General features: G+C 36.6%; 1 protein-coding gene across 8 annotated transcripts in view; it reads right to left on the bottom strand.

Moving 5' to 3' along the window:
• Positions 1 to 27,132, bottom strand: part of HDAC9 (histone deacetylase 9) — a 741,574-nt gene that overhangs the window by 358,219 nt on the left and 356,223 nt on the right. For 7 of the 8 annotated variants that reach the window (XM_030308055.2, XM_030308057.2, XM_030308059.2 and 4 more), the window contains 3 exons: positions 24,253 to 24,463; positions 23,619 to 23,836; positions 2,818 to 5,464 (listed from right to left, as the gene is read on the bottom strand). In XM_030308055.2, the coding sequence (XP_030163915.2) occupies positions 5,150 to 5,464; positions 23,619 to 23,836; positions 24,253 to 24,463 (744 nt within the window). In that variant the 3' untranslated portion in view covers positions 2,818 to 5,149. Of the gene's footprint in view, positions 1 to 2,817; positions 5,465 to 23,618; positions 23,837 to 24,252; positions 24,464 to 27,132 lie in introns of those variants that run through there. The other variant, XM_032592422.1, reaches the window with a different exon arrangement.

The raw sequence follows: 27,132 nt of genomic DNA, 5'->3' as shown, positions 1-27,132 counted from the left end.
CTAGAAAGACAAGAACTCAAGACAAATGTCTCTGTTCTTCCTCTCCCCAACATTTTATACAGACTATTTTAGCTCAAAATAATTATCAAGAGCAGAAGTCAAAAAAAGGTCTTAAAAGGCAGCGTTCTAGATGCTTAGAAATTGGGTTCTTGGCCTTGGTTGGGAAATAAAGATAAGAAGTGGCAAAGGAGAGCTTGACCTAGTTGAAATCTTTTCTCCTCTCCCCCCAAAATTAATCTCAAGGGCAGGTATTCTGTTTTCCCTCATCCTAACACTGGCTTGGGTCAGAAAAAAAGAAACTCACAAATTTTCATGACTCAAAATGGGTGAATATCATGTGTCCAAGAATTAAGTGTCTCATCTGTGCGTTAGACAAAAAAAAAAAAAAAAAAAAAAAAAAAGAGTCCTGATCTCCTACTTTACAACAAGGAAACAACGATTAAGAGAAAATTGATTCAAAACAGTTCAGAAACGCTGATGGGGGGCTGGAAGAAAGGAGAGAGAGAGAAGAGAGAAGAAGAGAGAAGAGGGAAGAGGGAAGAGGGAAGAGGGAAGAGAGAGAGAGAGAACTGGTGAATTAATAAACCTGTATAAGTGAAAAGAATTGTTGCATTAAATGCAGTGCGGTAGTAAAAGGAGAGAACAAGAACTCCAGTGCCAGAGTGCCTGGGTTCAAATTAGAGCTAGACTGTCACTGATTGGGTGACCTTGGCCTTATTTAACTTCCTTGTGCCCCAGTGCCCTCATCTCTACAATGAGAAATAATATCTACCTCCTAAGGTTGTTGTGAGAACTAAACAAGTTACTAGACATATGTTTGCAATAGTTAAAAGTGAAAGTCTTTTTTTAAATCAAGATGACCCCAAAAGGTTGCATGGTCTAAACCTTCCACTTTATAAGCCTTAAAGAAGGTATTATAAAATTAGAATAGAGAACTTTTTAAATCTAAATAGATAAGTTCTGAAAAGTCACATTCCCAGTATCTTGTTTTATTTGCCAGAATTCTTTGATTGCCCTCCCATACTTTCCTTTTAAAACCCCAATGGAGGAATTATCAAGAACAAAGGGAATGGTAATCTACATCTAGAATTCCTTCTCTTGCATTTCCAAGTTCTTGATTGTAATTGGTAATTACCTTGATTATTTATCATTATTAACTCACAATTGTATACCCACAATTCCGTTTCCATTATCGAAATAATCACAAAGAAATGCCAAATTAAAAAAAATAATCTTGTCTACCTATATATCCGTTGAGTACTAGGTTTCAAAAAAAAATGTTGAGTGTCTGAATTCCTTTTTAATATCCTTTAGAGAAAAAAGTATAAAACTAAGTAAAAATTTCTTAAAGATAGTCTTTTTCAGATTAATTAAAAGTAGCAGTCTCCATTTCAGCAGCCACCGTTACCAATGAGAAGGTGGATTTTTACTGCCAGAAGAGGAAATCTAATGTTTAGTAACTGCAATTCCTGGCAAAAAGTATTTTTCTTAAAGAAAAAGTTTTTAACATGAGATTGATACTTTTTATTGAACTTCCACTTTACAGTTTGAAAATCAGAAATGCAGTATAAAACCATTATCTAATTGGTTCCTCCAACTCCTTTTTGAGGATCTCTGGTATCAGGTTCTTCTTGTAATTTTATAAAAAGCCTAAAGGCAGGGCGCCTGGGTGGCTCAGTCAGTTAAATGTCCGACTTCGGCTCAGGTCATGGTCTTGTGGTTTGTGAGTTCGAGCCCCATGTCGGGCTCTGTGCTGACAGCTCAGAGCCTGAAGCCTGCTTTGGATTTTGTGTCTCCCTCCCTCTCTCTGCCCCTCCCCTGCTCATGCTCTGTCTCTGTCTCAAAAATAAATAAAACATTAAAAAAAAAAGTCCAAAGGCAATTTTTAGAAAATTGTAACTAATGGTATTCCAACAATTTTAATCAAATTATCAGATTTATGGCATTATGGAATAATAATCCATTTTGTAACAGTGATATTTAGCTCCAGAATTCTTAATAGTCTAATGCAATATTGTTGTGAGTTGGAGTAATTTTAATTTGTAAGACATTAAAGTTTAGATTAAGGGAATCAAAGAATATAAAACAACTATTTTTAACCCGCTGAGACAAAAACAAGGTAACACATTATGAAGTTATGAAGTGCTGACTGATTTAAATTTTGCTAGCAACTGACCAGAAGAGGAGCACAGTCTGTCAAGGCGCATGGATGTCTATGGTCCAGTTTCCTTTACCTGAGCCAGGCTCCTTGTTCTTTACTCTAGCATTAGAATCATTGTTTCCATCTAAGGGGAAGTCATTTAATTATTTTTTTTCTCTTTAAATTTATGGACTGTTACTTTATACTTGTAGGTCAGGCTGTCACTGTAATAGATAAAATTATTATGATACATGGAACATTATTTATTTTATTATTTACTGAGTGCTTGTTACACTGAAGGAATTATGTTAACCTTTTATAAATAATTTTTTAAGTTGAGCAAAGTTAGGAATTAACATTTATCAATATAAAGTTTTATATTTGGAAGGTGACATCAAAGATGATGACATATCATGAAAAAAGAGGCCACACTGGGGAAATGAAGAGGCAACAAATTTTACCTGTGTTTGCTATCTGATAATGGCTGACATAAGTAGGTTAAAATCATTGTTGGATTTATTATTTTTAATGGCACGAGAAATAATTGCTCAAAATATCTTCATTTTCTTGTTTCGACAACAAATGGCAAATATATTTTGGTATACGAGACCTAGTGCATGAGCTTCAAATTCGATTAAATAGATCAAGTTTACACAAAGCCAAATGTATGAAAGGGGATCTTTTAAAAAAAACTTTATTTGAGAAAGGAAGAGACTTATAACAGAAGGCAAGAAGGAAACATACAAACAATATATTTACAACACAAAACAAGAGATCACCTTCAAGGGTGTAAATTATAATAAATACAGTAGATTTTAAAAGAGACATTTATCAATTAATTCTAAGATGAATTAAGTCCAGCTTTCTTTTTCACTGGTTCCAGGTAGTTTCTTGATTAAATTCAAAGACTATCAAATTCAAACAATTAATGTCCACCAACTGTACTGATGAAGCTAGCTCTCTCAAATGACATTATAAAAAATAGTTTTTTTTTTTGTTTGTGATTACATATCTTTGAAGTGATATTATACAAAAGTCTGCTCAGCCACATGTTCCTCCCCAAATAAAATGTATTTTAAAAGATGCACTATCCCTTTTTTATGAGATTGAAAGAAGACTTTAAAGAAAATGAATATTTATGAGATGGAAAAAATATACAATTTTATCTTAGGAATGCCATATTTTTAATGCAAAACAACTGACAAAAAGTCATTTTAATCTTAAGGAATATACTAACCAAAATATGTTGGTAATAGGAAAAGTTGCCTATTATAGCTATTTGTCAAATTATCAGAAGGACTTTCGTTATATGGAAAAGTTTTAAACTTTCTAACTTCTAGTTATATTAATTTAATTTGAATGGAGACTTTTTAAAAAAGGATAATGTATCTTTAGCAGTGACCTTTTTTTAAGAAATATTTTTAAATGTCACAGCAAAATGTAAACAACACGTGCCAATAACATACAGTTGTTACAATGTCTACATTTGGCAAAATTGTTCTATCTCCTTTGAAACAGGATACTACACCTTAAAATACCTTGGATTTAGAAATATAAATATTTTAATAGAAAAAAACCTCACAAAGATTCTAGGTCAATTTGGATTATCCATATTAAAGGGGTCTTAATACAGAGAATCTTTAACTAGCTTAACAAAAGTAAACCTATAAAACAAGGTAAACATATCAAAAGGAAGTATGAAGGAAATGTTCCAGTGAAAAGCTTCCTTAACAATTTCCCTACTTGTGGTGTTATTTTCTTAGACAATAAATCAATTCATAGAGTGCCCTTTAAAAACAGAAAGAGTAAAACACTATCCTCCGTTTTTTCCCCCCCTACATTCCTCATTACATGAATCACTTGGACTTCCTGTTTCCACAAGGCATTTCCTGTTCAGCCGCATAGAATCAGTTTTCTGTAGAACAGCAGGAACCTGACAAAGAACTGACTTAAATAAACAGAGTCTTCTGTTGCCTTCAAAGTTGTTTGTATTTCATAGCATCAAAGGACACAGTCCTTCTGAAGGTGCATTATATACAAGTAGATTCTGTTGTTAAGCCTAACTTTCCTAAATTTTTATTTGCCAAAATGGTACGGTATATGCCGGGTCATTATGGAATCATGCCTAAGAGATCCTAGTGATATGATTATGAAATATGATACACCTTCTTCTTTTAAACATAATTGTGACTTCATATCAGATAATCATCATACCATTACTACGTTTTCTACAATTGTAGATACAATATAGTATCTGATTGGACCATAATGCTGCACATTACTCCTTGCCGATACTTGCATCGGCTTCATTTGATCTTTTTTGATAGACAATGTCATCAAATAACACAAGATAAAAGTAAAATGAGCAGTGCTAGGTGAGACATAATGTAATATTTAAAATAGTGCTGTACTTTGCAATCTATATATTTAAAACCACCTCTATTCCTAATATTTTCAATTGCAATCTATACAATAACCTAAGGACTATTGGCATGGTAACCAGAACATTTAACTTAACAAAAAAGAGAGAGGACGGAAGGGGCAGACTACCTTTAACAGTGTTCAAGACTGTAGTATGATACATTATGTACAACAATGTGAAAACTGAATTCTATATACCAAAAAAAAAAAAAATTCAAGAACTAATAGAATGTTTCATTGATCAGACTGGGTGACTTGATCCAGCAGTCACTGATCTCAACAGATAAACTAAAAACAACAGTGAGTTCGTTTTCCTTAGAAGTAATTGGTGTGGCGGGCTTTGGGATGAATTTAAAGCCTGTTAATTATGTGTATACTTATGTAGTATAATTTTAGTGTAACAAGTATTTCCTTACCAGTGGAGTTTCAATGAAACCTTGATATCTATATAGAAACCAGTATATAGAGAAATCTCTATATAGATATATATGTATTAAGTAGAATCCTTAAACACTAAAATCAAATCATTCAGAAATATAAACAGGATAGGAAATATCCATTTACCAAAACCTGCAATGCATTTCATATTCAGATAATGACTTTAATTACAAATCCTGGAGCTAAATCTTTGCCTATTACCTGTTGCATAAAAGCAGCCTGCTCCCCAGATTCCATTTCCTGGATCTGAGCATCTTCATCACTGTCCACTGGTTCCTCCTTGACCTTCACAGCCCCAACTTGTCCCAGTGTGTCATCCACACAAGCACTGCTGTCGCTCCTAGTGCTGTTGCCACTAGAGGGCGCTCTGTCTTCCTGCATCGCCTGGTCCCCCTGAAGCTCTTCCTCCGCTTCCTCGAGGTGACTGCCTGGTTGCTTCAGTTGTTCAATAGATTTCGAAAGCAGCTAGAAGAGAGTGTTCAGGGGTTCAAAATTCAATAGTCCTTGGTGGTAACAGAGAAGCAAAATACACTTTGATTTCTATCTAATGACTCTACTTCAGTACATTCTGTTTCCTAATTTCTGAACATCAATTTCACAACGAATTTGTATGCAACAAACTTCCTCAATAATACTGAATCTGAAGCAGTCCCATCATTTCTATATTGTATTGGTGTAGCAGGCAGAGAATAAGGTGTTTAGGTGCTTTTAAGAATCGGATTACTCTTTAACACACTTAGAAAATGGTGGGAAAAAGGTAAATAAGCTTCCTCTGGGAGAACCAGGAAACTTTTATAAGTACAGTTTGTACTGTGACAATTTAATCCAAATAGACCTGAGAATATTTTTCTGCAAAGAGAAAATGTAATGGAAATAATGGAACGGTAATGGAAAACTTCCACAGTCTCATTTTTATGACAAATGTCAACCACTATAAAATACAAACACAAATGAGAAATCCTTGTTTATCTAATTTTCCCATACCTAACTGGTCAAATGATAAACACCCTCTTATATATACCGGTAAAACATGGGAATATTGATTTTGAAATCCTAAACTTTAAAAAGATGTGGGATTAAAAAATTTATAGTAGAAATGTTTTATGAACATATCTAAACTAAATAAGAGGGAAGAAGAAATTATTGTAATTGAAAATTAGTACTTAGGCCTTTTCTTGACTTTATAAATTAAATTGTATTTAATCTTCAGAAGTATATGAATTAATTGATCAATGATTTTAAAAAATGACAACATACCTAATGTAAACAATAGCAAAATATCATAGTATAAAAGCTCAATAAATGGGGTAAAATACTCAAGATGATTTCATCTTACAGTAGATCTTGTTTTAATTGATAAGGTCCCCACTGACTGATCATCTGCAGATCCTAACTGTGTTTTCAACAGTGATTAGAGTTTTCTGTTACATCAGTGCCCATGTAAACAACATGCCAAATATTGCTAATGAGCAGCACACTTAGAATACAACCACTAAAATCATGAATACTGCTTTTTCTATGTCCAGTTTCAGCTTACCTCATACATATCTATGTTTCTTTTTTTAAAAGTTTATTTGTATTTATTTTGAGAGAGAGAGTTCATACAAGTGGTGGAGGGGCAGAGAGAGGGAGAGAGAGAGAATCCCAAGCATGCTCCATACTGCCAGTGCAGAGCCCGACGTGGGGCTGAAACTCACAAACCGTGAGAACCTGAGCCAAAATCAAGAGTTGGACACTTAACCAAATGAGCCACCCAGATGCCCCTAACTATGTTTCTAAGACTAAATACATGCTTAGAGTTAGAATACCTAGTACTCCAACTCTGAAGGGTGTCTTACCCACTTTAGGCTTACAGACTTTCCTCCAGGCCACACAACCTCAGATGGCTATGCACACAGTGATGAAATCCTTAAATTTCACTGTAGGTAAAATTATTGGGAGTTTTCATTCATTTGTTCAATAAATATTGATTGAGCGCCAACTACGTTCAAGATACCATGCCCTCATGGAGCTTATAGTTTAGTGTGTTAGAAAGGCACCAAATAGATAAATAAGTTTATTCTTATTTTCAAGTATGGTAAATGAAAATGAAAAGCACAGGGTGTTCTAAGAGTACACCCTAGTTGGCACAGGAGCACAACTGTGCATGGCTATGGGAGGTTTCACTTACAGGGTGCTATGTTTAGGCTGAGACATGAAAGAGGAAGGATAGAAAAGGAGTTGTCAGTTATGTGTATGAGGGTTTGAAATAAGGGCAGAGAGCATTTCTGGCCCAAGGCACAGTATGTGTGCTGGAAAAAGGAGTTTAGTGGCATTAAAGCAAATGAAAGGCTGGTGGGGTTTGAGCACAAGAAGATGGGGAGAATGCTGGAAGATTTTGTTGGAGAGAGTTACAGCTTATACTATATTTGGTTGGGTTGAGAACAAGATTCTAGAGAAATAAAGAACAATTTAGGATAAGCCACAAATAAGATGTAAACATCACCAATCTCAAGTTAGACATAATCAAGCTACGAGAATATCTACCAATCAAAATGTATGTCAAAATGAAGAAGGCAAATTAAATATTAATTTCCTTTGTGCCTACAATCTAATTTCTATTGTTCCTGGGCTGTCAGCATAAGAATAATCATCCCATCATGCTTTAAATGTCTCTAAGTACTTTATAGGAAATTATTTGCAGGACTTTTGTACCAATGCTAATCAGCTCTTCATATCATAAATACATATTACCTTGCATACTGCTGAGATTTTGGAGAAAAGGGACAATGTAATATTTCTAAACTTTGACTATAAAACTCTAGGATCCTATTTAATTGGCTGTTAGAAAAAGAACATATAACACCATAGAAAATAAGCAGGGTTTTCATTAAAAAGTCCCAGTTTGGGCTGGGACACCAGGGGTAAGGACTTTGGGTGACAAGCATCCATCCATTCTTCAGAGAGAGACAGAGAGAGAGAGCTAGAGCTCATCATTCAGTCTTGCAAAGCTTACCTCCATCACTCATCTCAGATGAGATATACAAGAGCAGGGTATAGAGGCTGTTGTGGGGAGAAGATTTTATCTAAAGAAAGGTATTAGTCAGGTGAAGGAGGCTGCAAGAGCCCCTCAGAGGGACTATCTGCAGGCAGACTGCTATAGTTCCATCTTCTGGATGGATGCTTGGTGAGCTGCAGGACTTCTCCCTCTCATTACCAAAGCTTAGCTGGAGAAACTCATGGGAGCTAGCTCACCAGAGCTGGTGGGCCAAGGACATGTATGAAGGAAGCAGACACCTCTGGGAGGGGGTTCAAAAGTTCCTGAGCATAAGAACCTCTGTGAGGAAGAAAGAGTAAAAAATATGGGATGTGTGGCCATGAGACAGGAACTGAGGGGCCGTTCATGAAAGGTCCACCAGCAAGCACAGGACCACTGTCCAGGAAATGCCACATCCAAAGTCCCTGCTTACTGAGCAGTGGCTGCGACTTCTACAGCTTCTGGATGTTTGACGATGGGGCATATTTAATAACCAAGAGGAAGCTATAAATACCACCTGTTAAGTAAAAGGGTGACCCTATTGCTGTTCGTCTTCTTTCCAGTCCCAGTCCCAACATGGCCACTCAGTACCTTGAACTCCTAACCTCTAATGGTCTTTTTCCTCTGTTCTACTTTAGCTCCCAAAGCTGTGATTATACCTTTGCCTTGGTCTATTTTTTTTTTAATGTTTATTTATTTATTTTGAGACAGAGAGAGAGAGAGAGAGAGAGAGCGCGCGCGCAGGGGAGAGGCAGAAAGAGAGAGAGGGAGAGAGAGAATCCCAAGCAAGCTCTTTGCCATCAGTGAGGAGCTAACGCAGGGCTCGATCAGACAAACCGTGAAATCATGACCTGAGGCAAAATCAAAAGTTGAATGTTTAACTGACTGAGTCACCCTGGTGTTTATTGGTAGCTGTGTACTTTCCTAAATCTCAGTTTCGAACATCATTCCCTTCTGGATCATTCTCAGAATATTCTGACCCTAACCTCTCCTCAGCTCTGGAGGGTGCTCTAAGCAATTGAGCCTACCACATTCTTGCTGCCCACCCTCTCTTATCCCCACCCCTTCCCTCCTTGCTGGACTAAGCTCCATTCTCCATCAATAAAAATGACTCCCTTATACTGTCTTCAACTCTCTTGCCCTTTTCAACATGGGTTTTAGTGGAAAAGTAAGACTTCTAACCTTGATTAATACTGAATCTCTGCCAAACCCAAGCAGCTGAATAAGCTAGGAAACAAACAAACAAATTACAATCATGTTGAATGTTTCTCTTCAAATTCACGAGCAAAACCATCAAAAGGGTCCTCTGTGCTGCCTGACAGTCCTACTACATTTCTTTAGTTAATTCATTCCCACTCTTTCCTTGACAATTTCAAACTACTGCCTCTCCCCTCCAACCTCTAATATTCAGACCTTTTATTCACTGCCCGCTTTGCTTCTTATTTCACTGAGGAAACAGAAGCCTCCAAAGGGAAACTCAACATCCGGCTACCACCACATTTAGCAAGCTCTCCTATTCACCCTTCGTGCTCCTGTTCTTTGGAAAGCAATGTCTTTGCTCTTATTCTCAGTCAATCCCTCGACTTATGACCTGGATCCTACCTACTCCTGCAATTATCCATTCTGTCCTCCAACACACATTTCCCCTCTCTGCTGGAATATTCTTATTTGCACATTTTCAAAATGATAATCCATCTTAAATAAAACCTCCCTTGCTCCCCTCAACCAACCCCATTATTTAACTCCCTTCACAACAAAACTCCTTATCTCTTTTCACTGTCTTCATTTCTATTTTCCCATTCTCTTTAGAATTCATGCCAACAAGGCTTTCAACCACACCATATGACCAAAATCTCTCTTGTTAAAGTAAATAGTAACTGCATTAATTCTGAATCCAGTGGCATTTTAAATAGGACATTAATGTGTCAGTAAGGTAACGCATTTCAAAAAGGGCACCAGGACACAATCATAGCATCTTTGAAAGTAAGAGACTCATATTACTACTGTTAGTTCAGCCAAAGACGAGACAAACTGTGTGTTAATTTCCCAGAATATAGTTTTCCATAGATAGCAAGACTGTCAAAGAAAACCTCTAATACTGACCAAATGCTGAGTGTTCACAGAACATGCCATATGTATGTTTTAACAAAAACCTGAAATCTGACCTGTTAATGTATTTTTGAGGTCATGGACATACCCGCAAATCTCATCATTTAGTCCACAGATCACATTGGGTCAGTATTTACAACCTCACTGACAAAGATATGTATGTAACAATTCTCAGTGTGCAATAAAGAAACAATGCCATTTGTTCTAGTGAGTTCCTTTGGCTTCATCTATAGTTGTGATGTACTAAAGGAAACCTGAGGGAGAAAAATGCCAGAATGAATAATGCTATGATGATGGGGCAAAAAAGCCAAATAGCAAAATGATCTTCCAAGGGCAGAATTCCTTGATGGTTTGTAAAAGAAATGTTTCCTGACATAAAACAGTAACTTATTAGTGGAGATCATATACATATAAAATGTAGTCATTGGTAATAATGCTCTTCAAACCTTTATTTTTTTTTATTTTATTTTTAAAAAAAAAATTTTTTTTTCAACGTTTATTTATTTTTGGGACAGAGAGAGACAGAGCATGAACGGGGGAGGGGCAGAGAGAGAGGGAGACACAGAATCGGAAACAGGCTCCAGGCTCTGAGCCATCAGCCCAGAGCCCGACGCGGGGCTCGAACTCACGGACCGCGAGATCGTGACCTGGCTGAAGTCGGACGCTTAACCGACCGCGCCACCCAGGCGCCCCAAACCTTTATTTTATAAAGAAGGAATTTCATGTCCAGAGAACCTGAGCCATCTCCAAAAAAAAAAAAAAAAAAAAAAATAGAAACCTAGAATTTTCGATACACTTCCAATCTGCTTTCTCCTCTGAAACAGCTATATTCTGGTAACAAGTGAATTAATATAAATAATTCCATTGTCTTCCTGAGCTCCAAACTTCATATTCAGCTGCTTCAACATCTTTCCTTAGATCTAGAATATCAAACAGGTATCATAAATTTTAAATAGCTCAAAGAAAACCTTTATTCTCCTCCCACTCAAAATGTTTTGCTCACTTAATTGTCTCATCTGAGTGAACAGCAATACTCAATTGCATGAGTCAAGAATCTAGGATTTATTCTCGTCTCTCTCACTCATCATTTTTTAAAATAAATACCTGAAAGTGTAATTGATGCTTAGTAACAGTGCTTTGACACTTTTCTTCCCAGGTTATGAAGCAAATGCCAAGGTCTACATGAACAATAACTGCCATTTTTTCACCATCTCTGAAACAGAATGTGCTCTTTGAGAAGTTTCACAAAATACAAGAGTGATAAATGGGATCTCCTGGAACCAGCTTTGCAAAATACAAATGCATAGAAGGAGTTAACCTAACTTCTTCTTCCAGGTATTTGACTAAAGCTGTTTTTGTTTAAGCAGTCAAATTTGCCAGAGTGGAAAAATTAGCAATTAACATCAACAAGAAAAATCTACAAACCAAAGTCACAGAAAACTTGCCTGCCAGGTTTAACTTATTATAGATTTTTAAAATAAAAAATTACTTGACATTGTTTGTAAGTTTCTGACTATGTATGAAGACATTCAGTACTCAGATTATGTTGTGTTGTATGTGTTTTTGAACTTCAAATGTGACCATTACAACGATGGTAGGGGCTAACCCTTTTCTAATTTGTACTGTCGCTGAGTGGCCCCAGATGCAGGGAGGAACTGTCTGCTCACTCTCAGTGGGGTAGCAGAGTCTCTCTTTGGTTGAACATCTGGAGGTGATCCCCCAGCAAAGTTGAGCTGTTGCCTTGCTGGCTACAAAACACAAGACAAAACATCTGTGTGACAGATAAATGCACAGACCTGTGCGAATCTCGGCTGAGGGCCCATCTGTAAAACACACCGTGTGTCATTCATCTGACACCAGGTGAGGTACTTTGGTGGGGAACCCAGCAGAGAGGAAGATGATGGCTGTGCTTCTCCTTCTCCTTTTATCTGTGTTCTTCCTCATCTGTCAGTGTTTCCCTGTATTCTCCATGCTATTGCACAGCCATCGTACCCAACACTAAGAATGTTGCAGGCAATCTATGACCATTCTGGGTTTGTAACACACACTCATACATACTCATGCCGATATTCCAAGGACCAGGTATGATAATTTATCTAAATCTCTAACACCTTAAGTTTGCAATTCCATTCTTATCAATCCCTGCTAGGATCATAATTACAGCAAGTCTCTAAACTTCAATGTTCTATATTCCATGTAAAATACGATCTAGTCTATTGGCAAATGATGTAAAATTAATGAAATAATATTTAAAGGCTGTGCTGCTAACCTTTACACATGAGCACATTCAGCTCATCTCTGTGTAAGTTACACTGAGACAAGCCTAAAAGTCAACATAAGTGCTGTCAAATAAAGTATCTTTCAATTCCATATTTAAAATTTTTCCCACAGAGATCTTTTATGTCCCCACAAATATCTTCAGTTTTGGGATGGCAACTAAGAACAAGAGTGTAAAAGGAGTAAATCTGTTTCTGATGGACATCTGGTTTTCTGAAATTGTCAACAACCCATTAAGCACAAGTGTTTGAATGTGATTATTAAACTATGCAAAATGACCTTCAACCCAACTCATCACTTTCTTATTCTGCCTCAGATTGTAAGACAGATTTTACTTGGGGAATGGCAATGACACAAGTTTTTGTTTTTGTTTTTGTTCTTGTTTTTTCTTTTAAATAAATGCAAAACTCTTCTTTTGGAACACGAAACCTTTCCCTTAAGCTCCAAGGAAACTAGATTGTAAAACAATGATAAAATTCTGTCTCAAATCACAAATAGATTAGGTATGTACCAACTGTTCTCAAAAACAACATGCAGCGTTTGGAGGGTTTTCAAATCAAGAGGTCTACTTAGAGAAGAACTCTACCTCAAGCCAAAATACTCCATGTCATTTCACTTCTGTGCATTTTAGGGAAATAACCAGAGGAACCAAAACTAAATGACAAGAGAGAAATATTTTCTAAATATTGGTTCATTATTCACATAAATTAAGTCTAAACTGAAAAATATTCCTTCTTCCCAATATTGAAGAGATATAAAACTAATTCAGGGATTAAGTGAACACTTAATAAACATGTGTTTATCTTTATAACTTCAAATGGTTGTCTAAATCAATGCATACATTTAAAATACCCCTTTTCTGGCTTCAAAACATCCTAATATTTCAATAACTTAAGTAAGTGTTAACCCCCGGAACTGGAAAGGATACTGAAAATTTCCTCCTTCCATTCAGTTTGAGAAAGTTACCCACCCACTCTTTATTCATTTGACAATTTTTGTTGAACACTTACTATATGCCACATCCTGAGAAGAGCAGTCAGGCGAGCTCTCAGGAAAGGAAACAGAAAGTAAGCAATTGAAGACTGGAACTTAATGTGGTAAGGAATGATGGGGGAAGGGGTGAGCGCCTGTGTCTCATTTGTATGGGCAGGAAAGGCCCTCAGAAGATGTGAGGTTTAAACTAAGAGGGGCTCCAACACCACGGTCAAGTCATGAGAAGATCTGGAAGTTGAACCTACCATACAGTACAGTGGATAACACAACTCCTGGAGATGGAACGGCATTCCCAACAGACTGAAAAGGAGGCCAACATGGCTGAGGCTCAGCAAGTAAGGGAAGGGAGTAGGAGATGAGGTCAGTGACAGGGGCAAGAGCCAGATCACAACAGCCTTGCAGGCCACAAAAAGATGTTTGGATTTTATCTTATGAACAATAAGGAGCAACTGGGCAGTTTTAAGCAAGCCCTTAACATGATTTGATTTGCATTTGTAAATGATCACTCTGGTTGCTATAGAATATTGGATGTAGGCAGGCAAAAGTAGAAACAGAAAGATCTGACTTTTAGAACACAAAAAGTTTAGCAAGAGAGTGTTACAAGACAACTAGAACACAAATGACCTATTTTTCCTTCTTTTACATCACTATGTCATTTTATGCATTTTTATATTACATAATAGGATTTTCCCCTAAAAGTCCCCTTTCCAATCTTTAGTTGATAGTACACTTTCTTTCAAAGTTCTTTTTCTTTGCTTTTTAAGGGCAATGAATAGAGGCACAGTTAAGGAAAGGCACCCTTGGCAATTTTGGACTGTGTCTCAGAATAGACAAGATCTCAAAGCCAATGATCTTCAGATCAACTGACTGATAAACATTTCCCTTTCTCCCCATTTGCCAACCCTTGCTTTGGTCATCTGGATAGCAGTACAAGCCCTATTTAAAATGGATACCAAGAATAAACCACAGAAAACAATTGCCACATGGAAATGTGGGCCCCGGTGTAGCCAGATTTTCAATTTTTCAGACAATGCCAGAAATCAGATTTGCATTTGAAATCTTTCTATTTTTAAAGATTGACAAAAAATTGAAATGCTTAAGATACCAAGCTGTCCAACGACAGCAGTCCACAGAGTGTCCACCTATGACCTCTGAAAATAATCCCTTATGGCCCTTCTTCCTTAAACATTCTATGGTTTAGATCATTTAGAGCTGATGTCTGCTTGCTCTCAAAATATACCATCCTTCATACTTGTTATTTGTTTTATGTTTCCCACACGGTCAAAAATTCAACTACTTTGCCTGGGGCTGGAGGTAGGGGTAGGAATTGACGACAAAGGAGCAAGACAAAGAAAGTTTGGAAGTTGAGGTAACTGCTCTCTATCTTGATTGTGGTAATTATATGACGATATGCATTTGTCAAAACTCACCGAATTATACAGCAAAAGGAATATATTTTGCTGTGTAAATTATACCTCAATAAATAATTCAATAATTAACATATATGCTGTTCCAAACAGAAATCAAAGGTCCACTTCATGATGACTACAAAGACTCAAGCGGGAACAAAATTTAGTAGTTTGGTTTACAACAAAGTAGCTTGATGCAAGATTGAGGCAAGTAGGAAATGCGTGTCTTGGAGATACTTTAGCACTTCCAGATAACCGTTTTCATTAGCAGAATAAAAACAAAAAGAACTATGAGTGCTAAATAAGAATATAAATACTGCATTAAGATTTCAGTCGTGCTCACCATGTTTACAAAGCACTTTCAGTACATCCTTTCATGGGATCCTCACTATAAACCTCTAAAATGTGCAGATTAGAGAATTATTGGACAAGGAGGCTCAATACTTTGTCCAAAGTTGCAAAACTAACAAATAATTCTGCAAGACATCAGAAACTTCTCTTGGAAATGTTACCAAGCATTCTAGATTTTGCAATTCATATGAGCTACGCATTATATAGAACTATCTTGGACTGGAATGATCTGTTTGCAGGCCTATGAACCATTCAAGGGAAAGAACAGGCCTTCTTTATTTTCATTTTCAGTATGCGGAAGCATAGTGGTTGCTAATAAATCATTGTGGAACACCATCAATGACTCCATGCCAGAAAATTATTTTTAGAAGTGAGTTTTTATTGCTGGGTGATACAACTCAGTCGATAGCAAGAGAGTAATGGTGCATTTTGGATATGGGAGCTTAGCTAACCTGGATGCAATTCTGCCTGAAGGAATGGGAATACTCTAGATCATATGACATTTCAGGGTCACTATAATCCCTGAGATTTTGTAAGTATTTAGAGAAAGGGCAGAAAGATACAGGGGAAGAAAACTAAAGTCAGGACTTTATAAGCAGCCAAAATCTATAACAAAGGGACTGCTACATACTGGTGGTTTTCATGTCCACAAATCACTTAGCTATATTAAAAATTCCTTAGTAAGACTTAATTATTTCATCCTGTCAAATGAAACTATTTGTCAAGGTTGAGAAACAACCAAATTATTTAGCTTTCCTCTCTCTTTGAACAGCCTGGAATCAACATCAGTCAAACCACTCACATGGTTTAATTCCCCAGTTATTTTTCTTTCCCCTATTTTCTTACCTCATAGTCATGTCCAACTATTGTTTTTCTCATTCAGTAAAAGCGTCTCTGACTAGATTAACAGTGCAGAGTGAAAAGGAAAGGTCGAGGTCCTTCCCTTGGTCTTCAAGTTATGAAAGCAGCACTGGGAACGTTTACGAAAGTTACACATTAATCCACTGAAATGGTCATTTAGTTTCTTTTACAAACACCGGATTTCATCACATCTAATAATAAAGCAACAAGCCATTTTCTGTATATTATAAACCATCCACTTGTAATTATGTAGTGAAATGGTTCTATATGAATTCTCTACGATGATGTAAGCCAGTATTGCAGTAAGTGGTTTTTTTGAAGCTCAGCACATACCTACACGAATCTATTTACACTGGGCTAATCATGTCGAAATAGCATCTATTTAAGGGCAAAGTCAAAGTTTCTTTTATAAACCTCTATAGATAGATAAATAATCTAGGAGGCTTTTTACTGTTATAAAATTAAGACTGCCTTTCAGTGCTTGCTAAAGTTTTTGGACATACTATCCATCTAATGGGCAAAATGTAATCCTAAATTGTTGATTAAAGGCTCTGCATGGAAACATACTGTCAAATGGATAGAGAGAAATTAAACCTGACAACGGTAATGCCTACTTTCCTAAATGAAAGCCCAGTTCAAGTTTCTACTCATCCATTTTTCAAAACATAAAACAAGGCATTTTCCAACCACCCAGAGAGGAGATGCCAAATTTGCATTTCAGTTGAACTTGATGAAGTCAGTAGACTTTCAGCATCAGGCCAGCTCAGAACTCTTATGAGAAGATGTTTGCCCAATCTAAAGAAATGACGATTTTACAGCATGCAAGAAAGGCATGAAACATGGTCGGGCTGTACTGCACTCACAGCACTGTTGGGAAGCTTTAATATCCAATGGATATCTGAATGTCCCACCATGTAAATCAACTTCCAAATTAGTCACTGGAGGGAGGACAATGTGTGAAAAGTTGGGAAGTAAGGTCAGGAAAACAAATTTCTTCATTTCAGCAAATCCAAACCAATACCAAAAATAAATAAATACATAAAATAAGATCACCCTTTTTTTTTGTTTGCTTGCTTGTTTGCCTTCTCTTCAATTGTAAGTTCTCTACTTTTTTGCAAAAATAAAATTAGGAAAAACTTGTCTTGGAGAACCTGACTGGCTCAGTCAGTAGAGCACGTGACCCTTGATAACGGAGTCACCAGTTCAAGCCCCACGTTGGGTGTGGAGCTTACTTAAAACAAAAATTTTTGTTAAAAAAAAGAGGGATTCCTGGGTGGCTCAGTCAGTTGAGTGTCTGACTCTCGATTTCAGTTCAGGTCATGATCCCAGGGTCATGAGATCAAGCCCCACACTGGGCACTGTGCTGAGTTTGGAGCCTGCTTAAGATTCTCTCTCTCTCTGTCTGCCCCTCTCCACTGCTCGCGTGCTCGCTAAAAATAAAAATCAAAAAAAGAAGTAAAAAAGAGTAAATAAAAAAAATTTTTAAAGGAAATCTTTTCTTCTGCTTGGTGAAGAAAACAACACTAAAATCGTAAGTACACATTTAGGTTCAGGACAGGTTTTTGTGTCATACAACCTATGTCAGAAGTCTAGTTCTGTCAACTTCTAGCCTGTCCCCTGGGTCAACTTACTTAAGCCCTTTAAAATTAACTTTCTGGATATTAAAAAGAGTGAGTTGTTAAGTCTGAGAAAATAACGTACATAAGAAGGTTAGCATTGTGTCCCAGCTTACAGTGGGTCCTACTTATAAAAGGGAGCTGGTATTACGTGAAAGACCCTATCTCTAAGGTACCTATGGAGAAGGTGCTAGGAAGAGCCACAGTGCATGAAAGATACACCAGGAGTAATAGGTGCATCAAAAAGCAAAGATGGGTACATCATCCTCATCTAATTATACTTAAAATTTTAACCTTCCCACAAGAAGCCATGGATATAATCACCTTTATTAAAATAAAGTTAATACAAAGTGTTTCCTTGCTGTTTGATAACAGGACATGAGACTTAAAAATATAAACTTTCTGGAATGTAACATCTTTACATTTGTTCTTCAAATAAATTTCCTTGGGAAAACATACGCTTTGCTCAACAGTGCACAAAATAGTTTTATTTTAGAACTACCTTCGGGGATATTTTGTAAGAACAAAATAACACACATATATGCACACTATGTTTGTGTGTGAGCACAGGCATGACAGACTATAGTCCCCTGGGTTGCTGTGGATGCATGATGGGGAACAAGGAGTAGGTATGAATCATGAGGGGTTATGAAGAATATGTAACATATCTGTTAGAAAATTATATCAGGAAAAAGAATACAACAGATATTACTCAAATAAACGGTCAAATTCTCTTCTAAAATTAATGAAAACTCCCCATTTGCTCCGTTCCAGCATTTGAGCAAAATTATATTCATGCCTTGCTTGTCAGACATAATTTCTACCTGTTTTAATAAGGGCAACACAGGACATCTGCTTGGCCTCCCTTTTACTAATCTTGTCTTAGATATATTTTTATTATGATAAAATAGCACTCATGTCAAAATGCCTAAGTATCATAGTAATAAATATATAATAAATACTTATATCTACAGTGAACTTTGACATATTTAAGATATCATCTCATGATTTATCTGGGTTTTTGAAAAAAGTGTTGGCTGATGTCCAGTCATAGGAATGCATAAGGTATTTATCACAGAGTATATTACAAAGGGAGAAAAAGAAAGAAAGAAAGAAAGAAAGAAAGAAAGAAAGAAAGAAAGAAAGAAAGAAAGAAAGAAAGAAAGAGATAAAAAAGGACAGAAGAACCCAAGGAGGTAACCAAACAAGTCTCAAGTTTTACTTCCTCAATGAAAACAATTTTCTTCCTCATGTTCCCTATCCTAGTACATAACACATCGTATTACCGTTTACTGAATAATTCACTCCCTTGCTCCCCACACTTTAAGCTCCATGAGGACTCTGAATGTTATTTTCTTAGTGATTAAAATAGTGTCTGGCACAAAGCAAGAATTCAATGAGTTGCTAAATGGATAAATGCATAATAAATTGGTATTTCATTCAAATAAGTACTGAATGAAGAAAGAAATTTCTTAAATTTTCTGCTCATGTAGTTTTGATAGAATGAATATGAAAAACATAGGTATTAGAACAATTCTAATTAAAATAGAAATTATTCAGTGTGCATCAATGCTATCCTATACATACTATAACAGAGAAACAATTTAAAGAATAATGCCATTGGGCAGGGGGCAGAGGTCAAGGCCAGATTATCTCACAACAAAAATGCCTGAAGACACTCAGGAAAATTCCTGGGTATCATTCAGATAGTGTTACAACTAGAGATTTGCCCTTCTATTAATTAGGCAGTGATTGGTATATTCCTTCAAAAATCATAAAAAAACTGCAGTGTGTTTTGTTTTCATTAATCATAGTCTTTTTTTTAACAGAAAAATCTGCAGCAAGATTCAAATTTAAAATGATCCCAGAAGAAAATTGCCAATACCCTCTTACTTTTTTGTTTGCCTTTTTTTATTTATGGGGAAAATTTTGCTTTGGAAACCATTTTTATCTTTCAGTAAATAAACAAAAGATACCTGGCAAAGCATCAATCCTCTTTTTTTTTAAACGTTCATTTTTGAGAGGGAGAGCACCCACACATGGGCACAAGCAGGGGGAGGGACAGAAAGGGGTACAGAGGATCCAAAGAAGGCTCCATGCTGACAGCAGAGAGCCTGATGTGGGGCTCAAACTCACAAAACACAAGATCATGACCTGAGCGAAAATTGGGTGCTTAACCGACCGAATTACCTAGGTGCCCCAACATCAATCTTCTTTTGATACTAGCATAAAGAATCTTGGTTTTTAAAAAATGCCCACAAGTCATTGTTTCATGAATGTACCATACCTTAGCAACAGAAATTGTTTAATGCATTCCTGAATACTTTAAATGTCTCAAGAAAACAAAAGAACAAATAGTGTAAACCATGATTTTTTTTTATGGTTAAACTTCTCAAAATACCCTCAGTGAAAATAAAATATTCAACCTGATGAGTATAAAGACAAATCATTCTGACAGGTTTTCCACTTACATTTCTACCTTGCCCCATTTTGTAGATATAACAATACAAATACTGTATATACCCATTCCAGGGATATTTCTGCTAAGCAATTAAGTACTTACACCATAATTGTATGAGACAAATAATCCTTATGACACACAAATTTCCCATGTAAATGTCATTTAAGTATCAAGCAATGGGTAGGTAAGTTATTTAGTATGATTAATAATATTTACATTGTATAGTTATAGTAAGCAGGAGTGACGGCTTTCATAAATGGTTGATTCAAATAATAGTAAGATACGACAAAGCTTTCCAAATTTAATAAGTCAATTATTATATAAACTCTGAAAAATATAGATTTGCTTTGACTTCTAATGATGATTAGCAATTCAATTACATCATTAAAAATTTCATACTAGGGGGAGGGTCACCTGGGTGGGTCAGTCGGTTGAGTGTGGACTTTGGCTTAGGTTATGATCTCCTAGTATGTGAGTTCAAGCCCCACATCAGGTTCTGTGCTGACAGCTCAGAGCCTAGAGCCTGCTTTCAATCCTGTTTCCTTCTCCCTCTGTCCCTCCCTCACTTGCTCTCGTGCTCTCTCGCTCTCTCTCTCTCAAAATTAAAATTAAAAAACATAAAAAATTAAAAAAAATAATACCAGCAGGGCACCTGGGTGGCTCAGTCGGTTAAGCATCCAACTCTTGGTTTCAGCTCAGGTCATAATCTCACGGTTGGTGGGTTCAAGCCCTGCACTGGGCTCTACACTAACAGTGCACAGCCTGCTTAGGATTCTCTCTCCCTCTCTCTCTGCCATCCCTCTCTCTCTCTCAAAAATAAATAAATAAACATTAAAAAAAATTTCATGCCAGGAAGGACAATCATATTTAATATGCTATAGGTTTAGAGACAAATACACTTATTTTTTCTTTTGTTGTCACTGCATTTTTGCTTCTCTAAATCTTAAAAAAAAGTTGAAGGAGCAAAAGAAAAAGACATTTTCAAACAGGGTATCTGTATACCAGTGTCTTCACGTGAGCATGTATTTCCTGCTACCATAAGTACCTCAAGAGCAGGGACATTTTTATGATGCCAACTATTTGGCTCCAGTTTGAATGGATTCAATATAGATTCATCCATTTTAACAGGAAAGAAAAATGACATAAATTAAATTTTCTGTGGTTATTTCTCATTAATGGGTATTCAAAATGGTTAGAATACACATAAATATATAATTATACACAAATGCATTGGTTTTTGGCATCTCAGTTATGGCCCTCACATAATGTGAAATAAATGTTTTCATCACCTCCTGGGGAAGGGAGAACAGTAGCAATTCATTTCTTGATGGTTCTATTGTGAATACTTCAGAATAGGTCAGAGATTCAATATCTTCTTCTTTAAGATTCTTCTCTGTTCCCTCACACAATTGAGGGCAGGTGAAATATTTTCAAAATCTGGAGAATACCCAATGTGCATATGCCATTTGATCAAACATATGGAATACATACTTGGAGAAAAGCCAACTGGAGACCTGCTTGAGTAATCTAAACACCCAAGCTGAGAGGGGTTAATATATAAAGATCAGCTTTGTACTTTGAAGTTTTCTGGACTTCATTTTGCCTAATTAAGACAAGATTTAATAGTCAAACCACTGTACAAACATGTACCTGAGAGTATAGGTTTGTTTCTAATTTTGGGAAGAATTCTTAACAGATTCCAAGGAATCAGCTCCACATGGGAGAAGGTCTCTGATAAGATTTGCTCTTCTCATTGCTCAAATGCAAATGCCTGCTTTTCATCTTAGTTTCTTCCATGTGACTGAGGTTAGCATCCGCCTGTCAAAATCTCAAGTGTGATACTAAAATATAAAGATTCTGTTATTAGCATACCACTGAGTCTGAAACACCAGCATCTCTAGGTCATGAAAAATGTATTCCCAAATAATCTTAAAAGTATTAACAGGAATCTAACGAACCTAATTCCAGATCAAAATATTATGAGGCAAAATGTAGGATTCCCAATCTTTCTTTCTGCATAAATTTTTCCTCACTGGTCACTGGACAATTTTTCAGGAATTCCCAGTAGTTATAAGTAGTGCTGAGAGACCACAAAACAAACAAACTGAACTCTACCATAATATAGCAGACATACACTCTTAAATCAAAAGTACTCCGTCACTACACAAGAAGGAAGTTGATTGCCTCCAGTGAAACTGATTTGATACAAAATAATTTGATAAATTTAGAGAAATGTGGTAGCAACGAAACAGGCATCAATCTGATGATATATAAAGAGTAATAAGCAATATAGTGAAATATAGTCTGCAGTAGAATCAAAGATGGCAGGAAAGGTAGTTACCACCGCCATCTATCCCCTGGTCCTATTTCCCCAATCCCACACACATACACATCATCTTTGAAAGCAGCAAAGGGCTGGGCTGGAGGAATTTCTGTTCAGTAGCATGGTATTCAGCCTGTGTTTCCTTCATGGCTCTGCCTTATTAAGCTGGAGGCCAAAGAGAAGAGAAAAACTCTCGCCCTACCCTACCTGCAATAAACACATGGTAAGTGAGCACATGATAAAGACCCCCTTTCTCCTACATGCTATTACAAAGATGATTTGATCTTTGCCCAGGAGGTTTTGCTTTGTTTACATCATGATACAATAAAACTTTTAAACAGTAAGCCACTTTTTAGCTACCTATCAGTAAACAGAATGTCATTCTTAATATAAAACCTCTCTCCATGATACTTGTAGGTGATACAGTAACAGTGGAGACTGGGTAGAATTATGACATCCAGGACAAAAACACTGTCCAGGAAGGAGAAGACTGCTTTGGAAACTCATAGCAGATGGTAGTGGCAAAGCTGGGAAGACCAGTTTTGCTTATGAATTCACTGAAAATGTTACTGGCCTGGCCTGTCTGATATTGTCATATTGTAATCACTCTTTCTTTGTGGTTGCCTCAGCAGGAGAGCTCCTAAGGATGTGGTGTGATACATACATCAGCTTTCCATTTTGGCCACAATAAGGCTGCCAGAAAATTACCACATATTTCTGAGAAATTGCTTCAAACATTGTTTGGAATGAAGTGGGGCATACTAAAAAATAAACGCACATGGATACATACAAGTTGCTGAGAAATACTCTGTTGGCTAACCTTGTCATATCTGCCTGCACCTGTGCAAACTTTTTGAGCTGTCGATCCACCACATTCAACTCTGCCTCAAGCCTTTTCTACAATACCAGAAAATGGGGCTCTGCACACAGGTGCCTGTGTGTGCTTATGTATTAAGATAGGGCTTCAATCATGAAAGCCCTTACTAATCCATAATCTCAATTTTGCCATAAGCATCCTGTGACTGTAGTCATGGTGAAAATACTGATATTGTGATGCTGTCCCTGAGGGCTAGGATGGCGATCTCCTTTTGACTGTGATGGATAGATCCCAACATTCTCCTCTCATGTGCCCCGATCAGTGAAGAGAACCCCAAATTCCCCCATTGGTGGTTATGACATTTTGACTTCGGCTTGGGGGCTTACTTTGTTCATGTGGATCTGCTGCTGGTATTGCTTCTGCTTCTCCAAGAATTGCTGGTGTTGCTGCTGAATGACCAGCTGAGCCAATGTGCTCTGAGGCAAAGGTGCGGACTGGGTTCGATTCAGGGGTCTGTGACGGGGTAATTTGTGGGTACCTCTAATGCCAGGTGAAATTCTCTCTTTTGTTGCCAATGGAGACTGAGGATGTAAGGGAACTCCGCCTGAAAAAAAAATGTAACACACACACATACAATTTTGCTTTATAAAAGAACAAAAAGCCACAGAAAATGGATATATGAGACATTTGGTGAAACTAGTGATTCTGCTGGGCAAACAACAGAAGAAACCTAGGTTGTATGGGGTGAAGGCAGAAATGCCAGAACATTAGATAGGTATGCATCTCACCAGTGACTCACCAGTAATCGACTCTGGTACATATGAAGGTTTAACAAGGTGAGGTGTTTTCCCCACCATGTATCTAGAGAAATAAATGAAAATAGTAGCCTTTCCCACAATACCAAGTGTCAGGGAGACCCTTGTATGACAATGTAAATCTTTAATAGGGTCTTGAGCTAAAGGGGCATTACATTGGAACACAGATAAAAGAAAGCCCTAAGATGATGGTGTCATTAATTACCAGTCACAAGAAGCTTTTGCTGTCGCATTTGTTCTTTCAGTAACAAATGCTGCAGGAGAGCTTGGTGGCTGCTGTTGGGTTTTCCCTCTAAAGCGACATGGGGATGGCTTGAAGATGCTGGGATGCTGCCCCCATACTGCCCAGGCAGAGGAACGCCTTGTCTGAGCGTCTGAGTCTCACACTTCTGTTTTTCTTTGAGTGAATTCGAAGCCTGTGTCAAGAAATAATAAAGATGTTAATCCTTTTTCATCCATTAGGTCTGTATACCATTAGATGAGTTTCTTATTCTATAATCCTTCCTTCCCCTACCCAAAATAAACCCCATCTTACTGATGGCTGAGTAGGGGAAATGTATAATAGGATGTCTTTTTTTTTCTCCTAGTGTTTTCTTTTTTTTAACTGAAGTGTAGTTCACACACAACACTACACTAGTCTCAGGCGTACAACATAGTGATTCAACATCGCTGAAGTGCTCATTATGAACCGTTCACCATGATAGTGTAGTTACCTCTGTTGCCATATGAAGTTATTACAATCTTATTGACTATATTCCCTATGCTGTACTTTACATCCCCATGACTTCTTCATTTTACAACTGGAAGTGTGTACCTCTTACTCGCCTTCATCTATTTTGCCCAACAGCATGTCTTTCTAAACTAACCGCATCAACAAAGGAGAAATAAAAATAGGGTGCAAGCGTGGGAGACAATTTAGTATTGAGTATCCTTGTACTGAACTTAAAGATTATTTTAGCATTAAATAATAATAATTCTAATTTCAGGCCTAATAACTGGGAAGTTTATGTTTAAAATATTTGAATATACTATTTAAGTAAAAGGTATACTGGAAACATAAAAGTGATTCAAATTGCTGAACTAGTGACTGTATCTTAGCAATGAGGAAGCTGAAGATAAAGAGAACCTGGGTGGCTCAGTCTGTTAAGTGTCTGACTTTGGCTCCGGTCATGATCTCACAGTTTGTGAGTTTCAGCACCGCATCAGCCTCTGTGCTGACAGAGTGGAGCCTGCTTGGGATTCTCTGTCTCCCTCTCTCTGCCCTTCCCCCCACCTCCTCTCGCAAAATAAATAAATAAGCATTAACAAAAAAGAAGCTGGGATAAGACTGTCTATAATTTTGGAGTTTCATGCAGAAGGAACAATTCCTCTAATGACCTCTAATAAGTTCACAGAGCGGTAGGTTTCCAATATTTAATTTTTAAAATAAAAGTCTTCAGCCAACTCAATGAGCAGTTGTATAAAAATGCAGGAATTTGATTTAAACATGTATTTTATATTAATTTGTAACAGATCCCCAAATCTCTAAATATTGAAAATGACACTGCAGATACTTTTGTTTAATAAAATAAACTACAAGTGAAATTAGATCAAATAAAAATGCTATTAAGAACTTGAAATGTATGATAACACAGTAATAAGGTAATAATAATTATATCATCAATAGTAATAATGCATTATCCTATTCAAAGAATTTAATGAATGGAGGTCATTTTGGCATTACAAAAGCAGAAGTCTAATACCTCAAAATTATGTGGCATGTTTCTTTTCAAAACTCATGTTTCATCTTTCAAAATTGCTGTGCACCAGGGAAGCAAAGCAATTTTCAGTGATGGCGAAATTGAAGGACAAAGAGGTAAATGGTTTGTCTTAGTCACATGGCAAGTCAACACAATGTTTAATCTAGAAGTGATTCCTTCTCCTGGCCTCTTTTCCTTAAAATTTCCCACTATTCAGTGGGGAAATGGAATATTAAGAGATCCCTTTGCCAAAGCAATGCTAAACTTGAAAAATTAATTGTGATGGCCTCATCCACACCAAAATGGAAGCAAAGAAAAACGAAACTTCAATCCAAACCACATTGGTTTATTCATCCAACGGTACCAAATTGTATTACCATTGAAACATTAAATGGTCTGGCGTTAGTACTTGGTCCTTTGGGAAAAAATTCTCTCTGACCACATTAAAAGTGGTGTATGTTTGTGTTAGCTGGTAGGAATGACTTAGAACACGCAAAAAAGAGTGGAAAGAAATGCCTATTCATGTGTCATAAGAAGCTTTTATGTTAGTATTTGCTTATCATCTGAAGAATAGGAAAAACAGGAATGGAAGAAAAATAATTTTTAATAAGTGGAGATGTGAAAATACCATACATGAACATTTATATTTAGTTTCATCCTTAATTCCTTTTTTCTTTTCACTAGAACCAATTGTTTACTATTGCTTCATGTGGAAATTCAAAGGCATAGCTGAAATCAGTATTTTTTAAGCTTTTCTTCTTCAATCCTCAGATAGAAAACAACAAAATTTTGCTTTTTCCTCACTGGTAGAAGATTACTATATCATGTAAGAGAAATGATAACATTTGGTAAAAATGCCAAATATAATCAGGTATCTCTTTGATTGATTTTATAACATGTATTGAACCCAATTATAAAATTTGTCATTTAAAAATGTTAGGTAGGTGTGCTTGTGCATAAAATAGCATACTGTATACAGGTCTTATATTCTGAAGATAAACTAATCACAAAATGGTCAACTCTTTAAAATTTCCTGGCGTGGGCTTATTGTAAAAGATGTGAATTTGACAAGCTGGAACTCCATGGAAGATGTGCTGCTAAAGTTTGAAAAAAACTGGTGCCAAGGGTTGGAAAAAATTTCTCTTTAAACCTAATGCATCCCATGACCTCTGCCTAAGTATTATTTACACAACAAATCACAGATGAATTTTTCCAGGTAAAGCTTACACATCTTTTATATTATTTTGGGGAATACGTATAAAATAATTATTGCTATCTTCTGCTAGTAGGACAGTACCTCCCAAAGATCCTATTTCAGATGTCAGGACTTTTAAAGTAACTGATTC

This window comes from Lynx canadensis, chromosome A2 (genome assembly GCF_007474595.2).
Source record: "Lynx canadensis isolate LIC74 chromosome A2, mLynCan4.pri.v2, whole genome shotgun sequence".
Classification (NCBI taxonomy): domain Eukaryota; kingdom Metazoa; phylum Chordata; class Mammalia; order Carnivora; family Felidae; genus Lynx; species Lynx canadensis.
The sequence above is the reverse complement of the archived record's forward strand: the minus strand, read 5'-3'. Positions and strand labels throughout refer to the sequence as shown.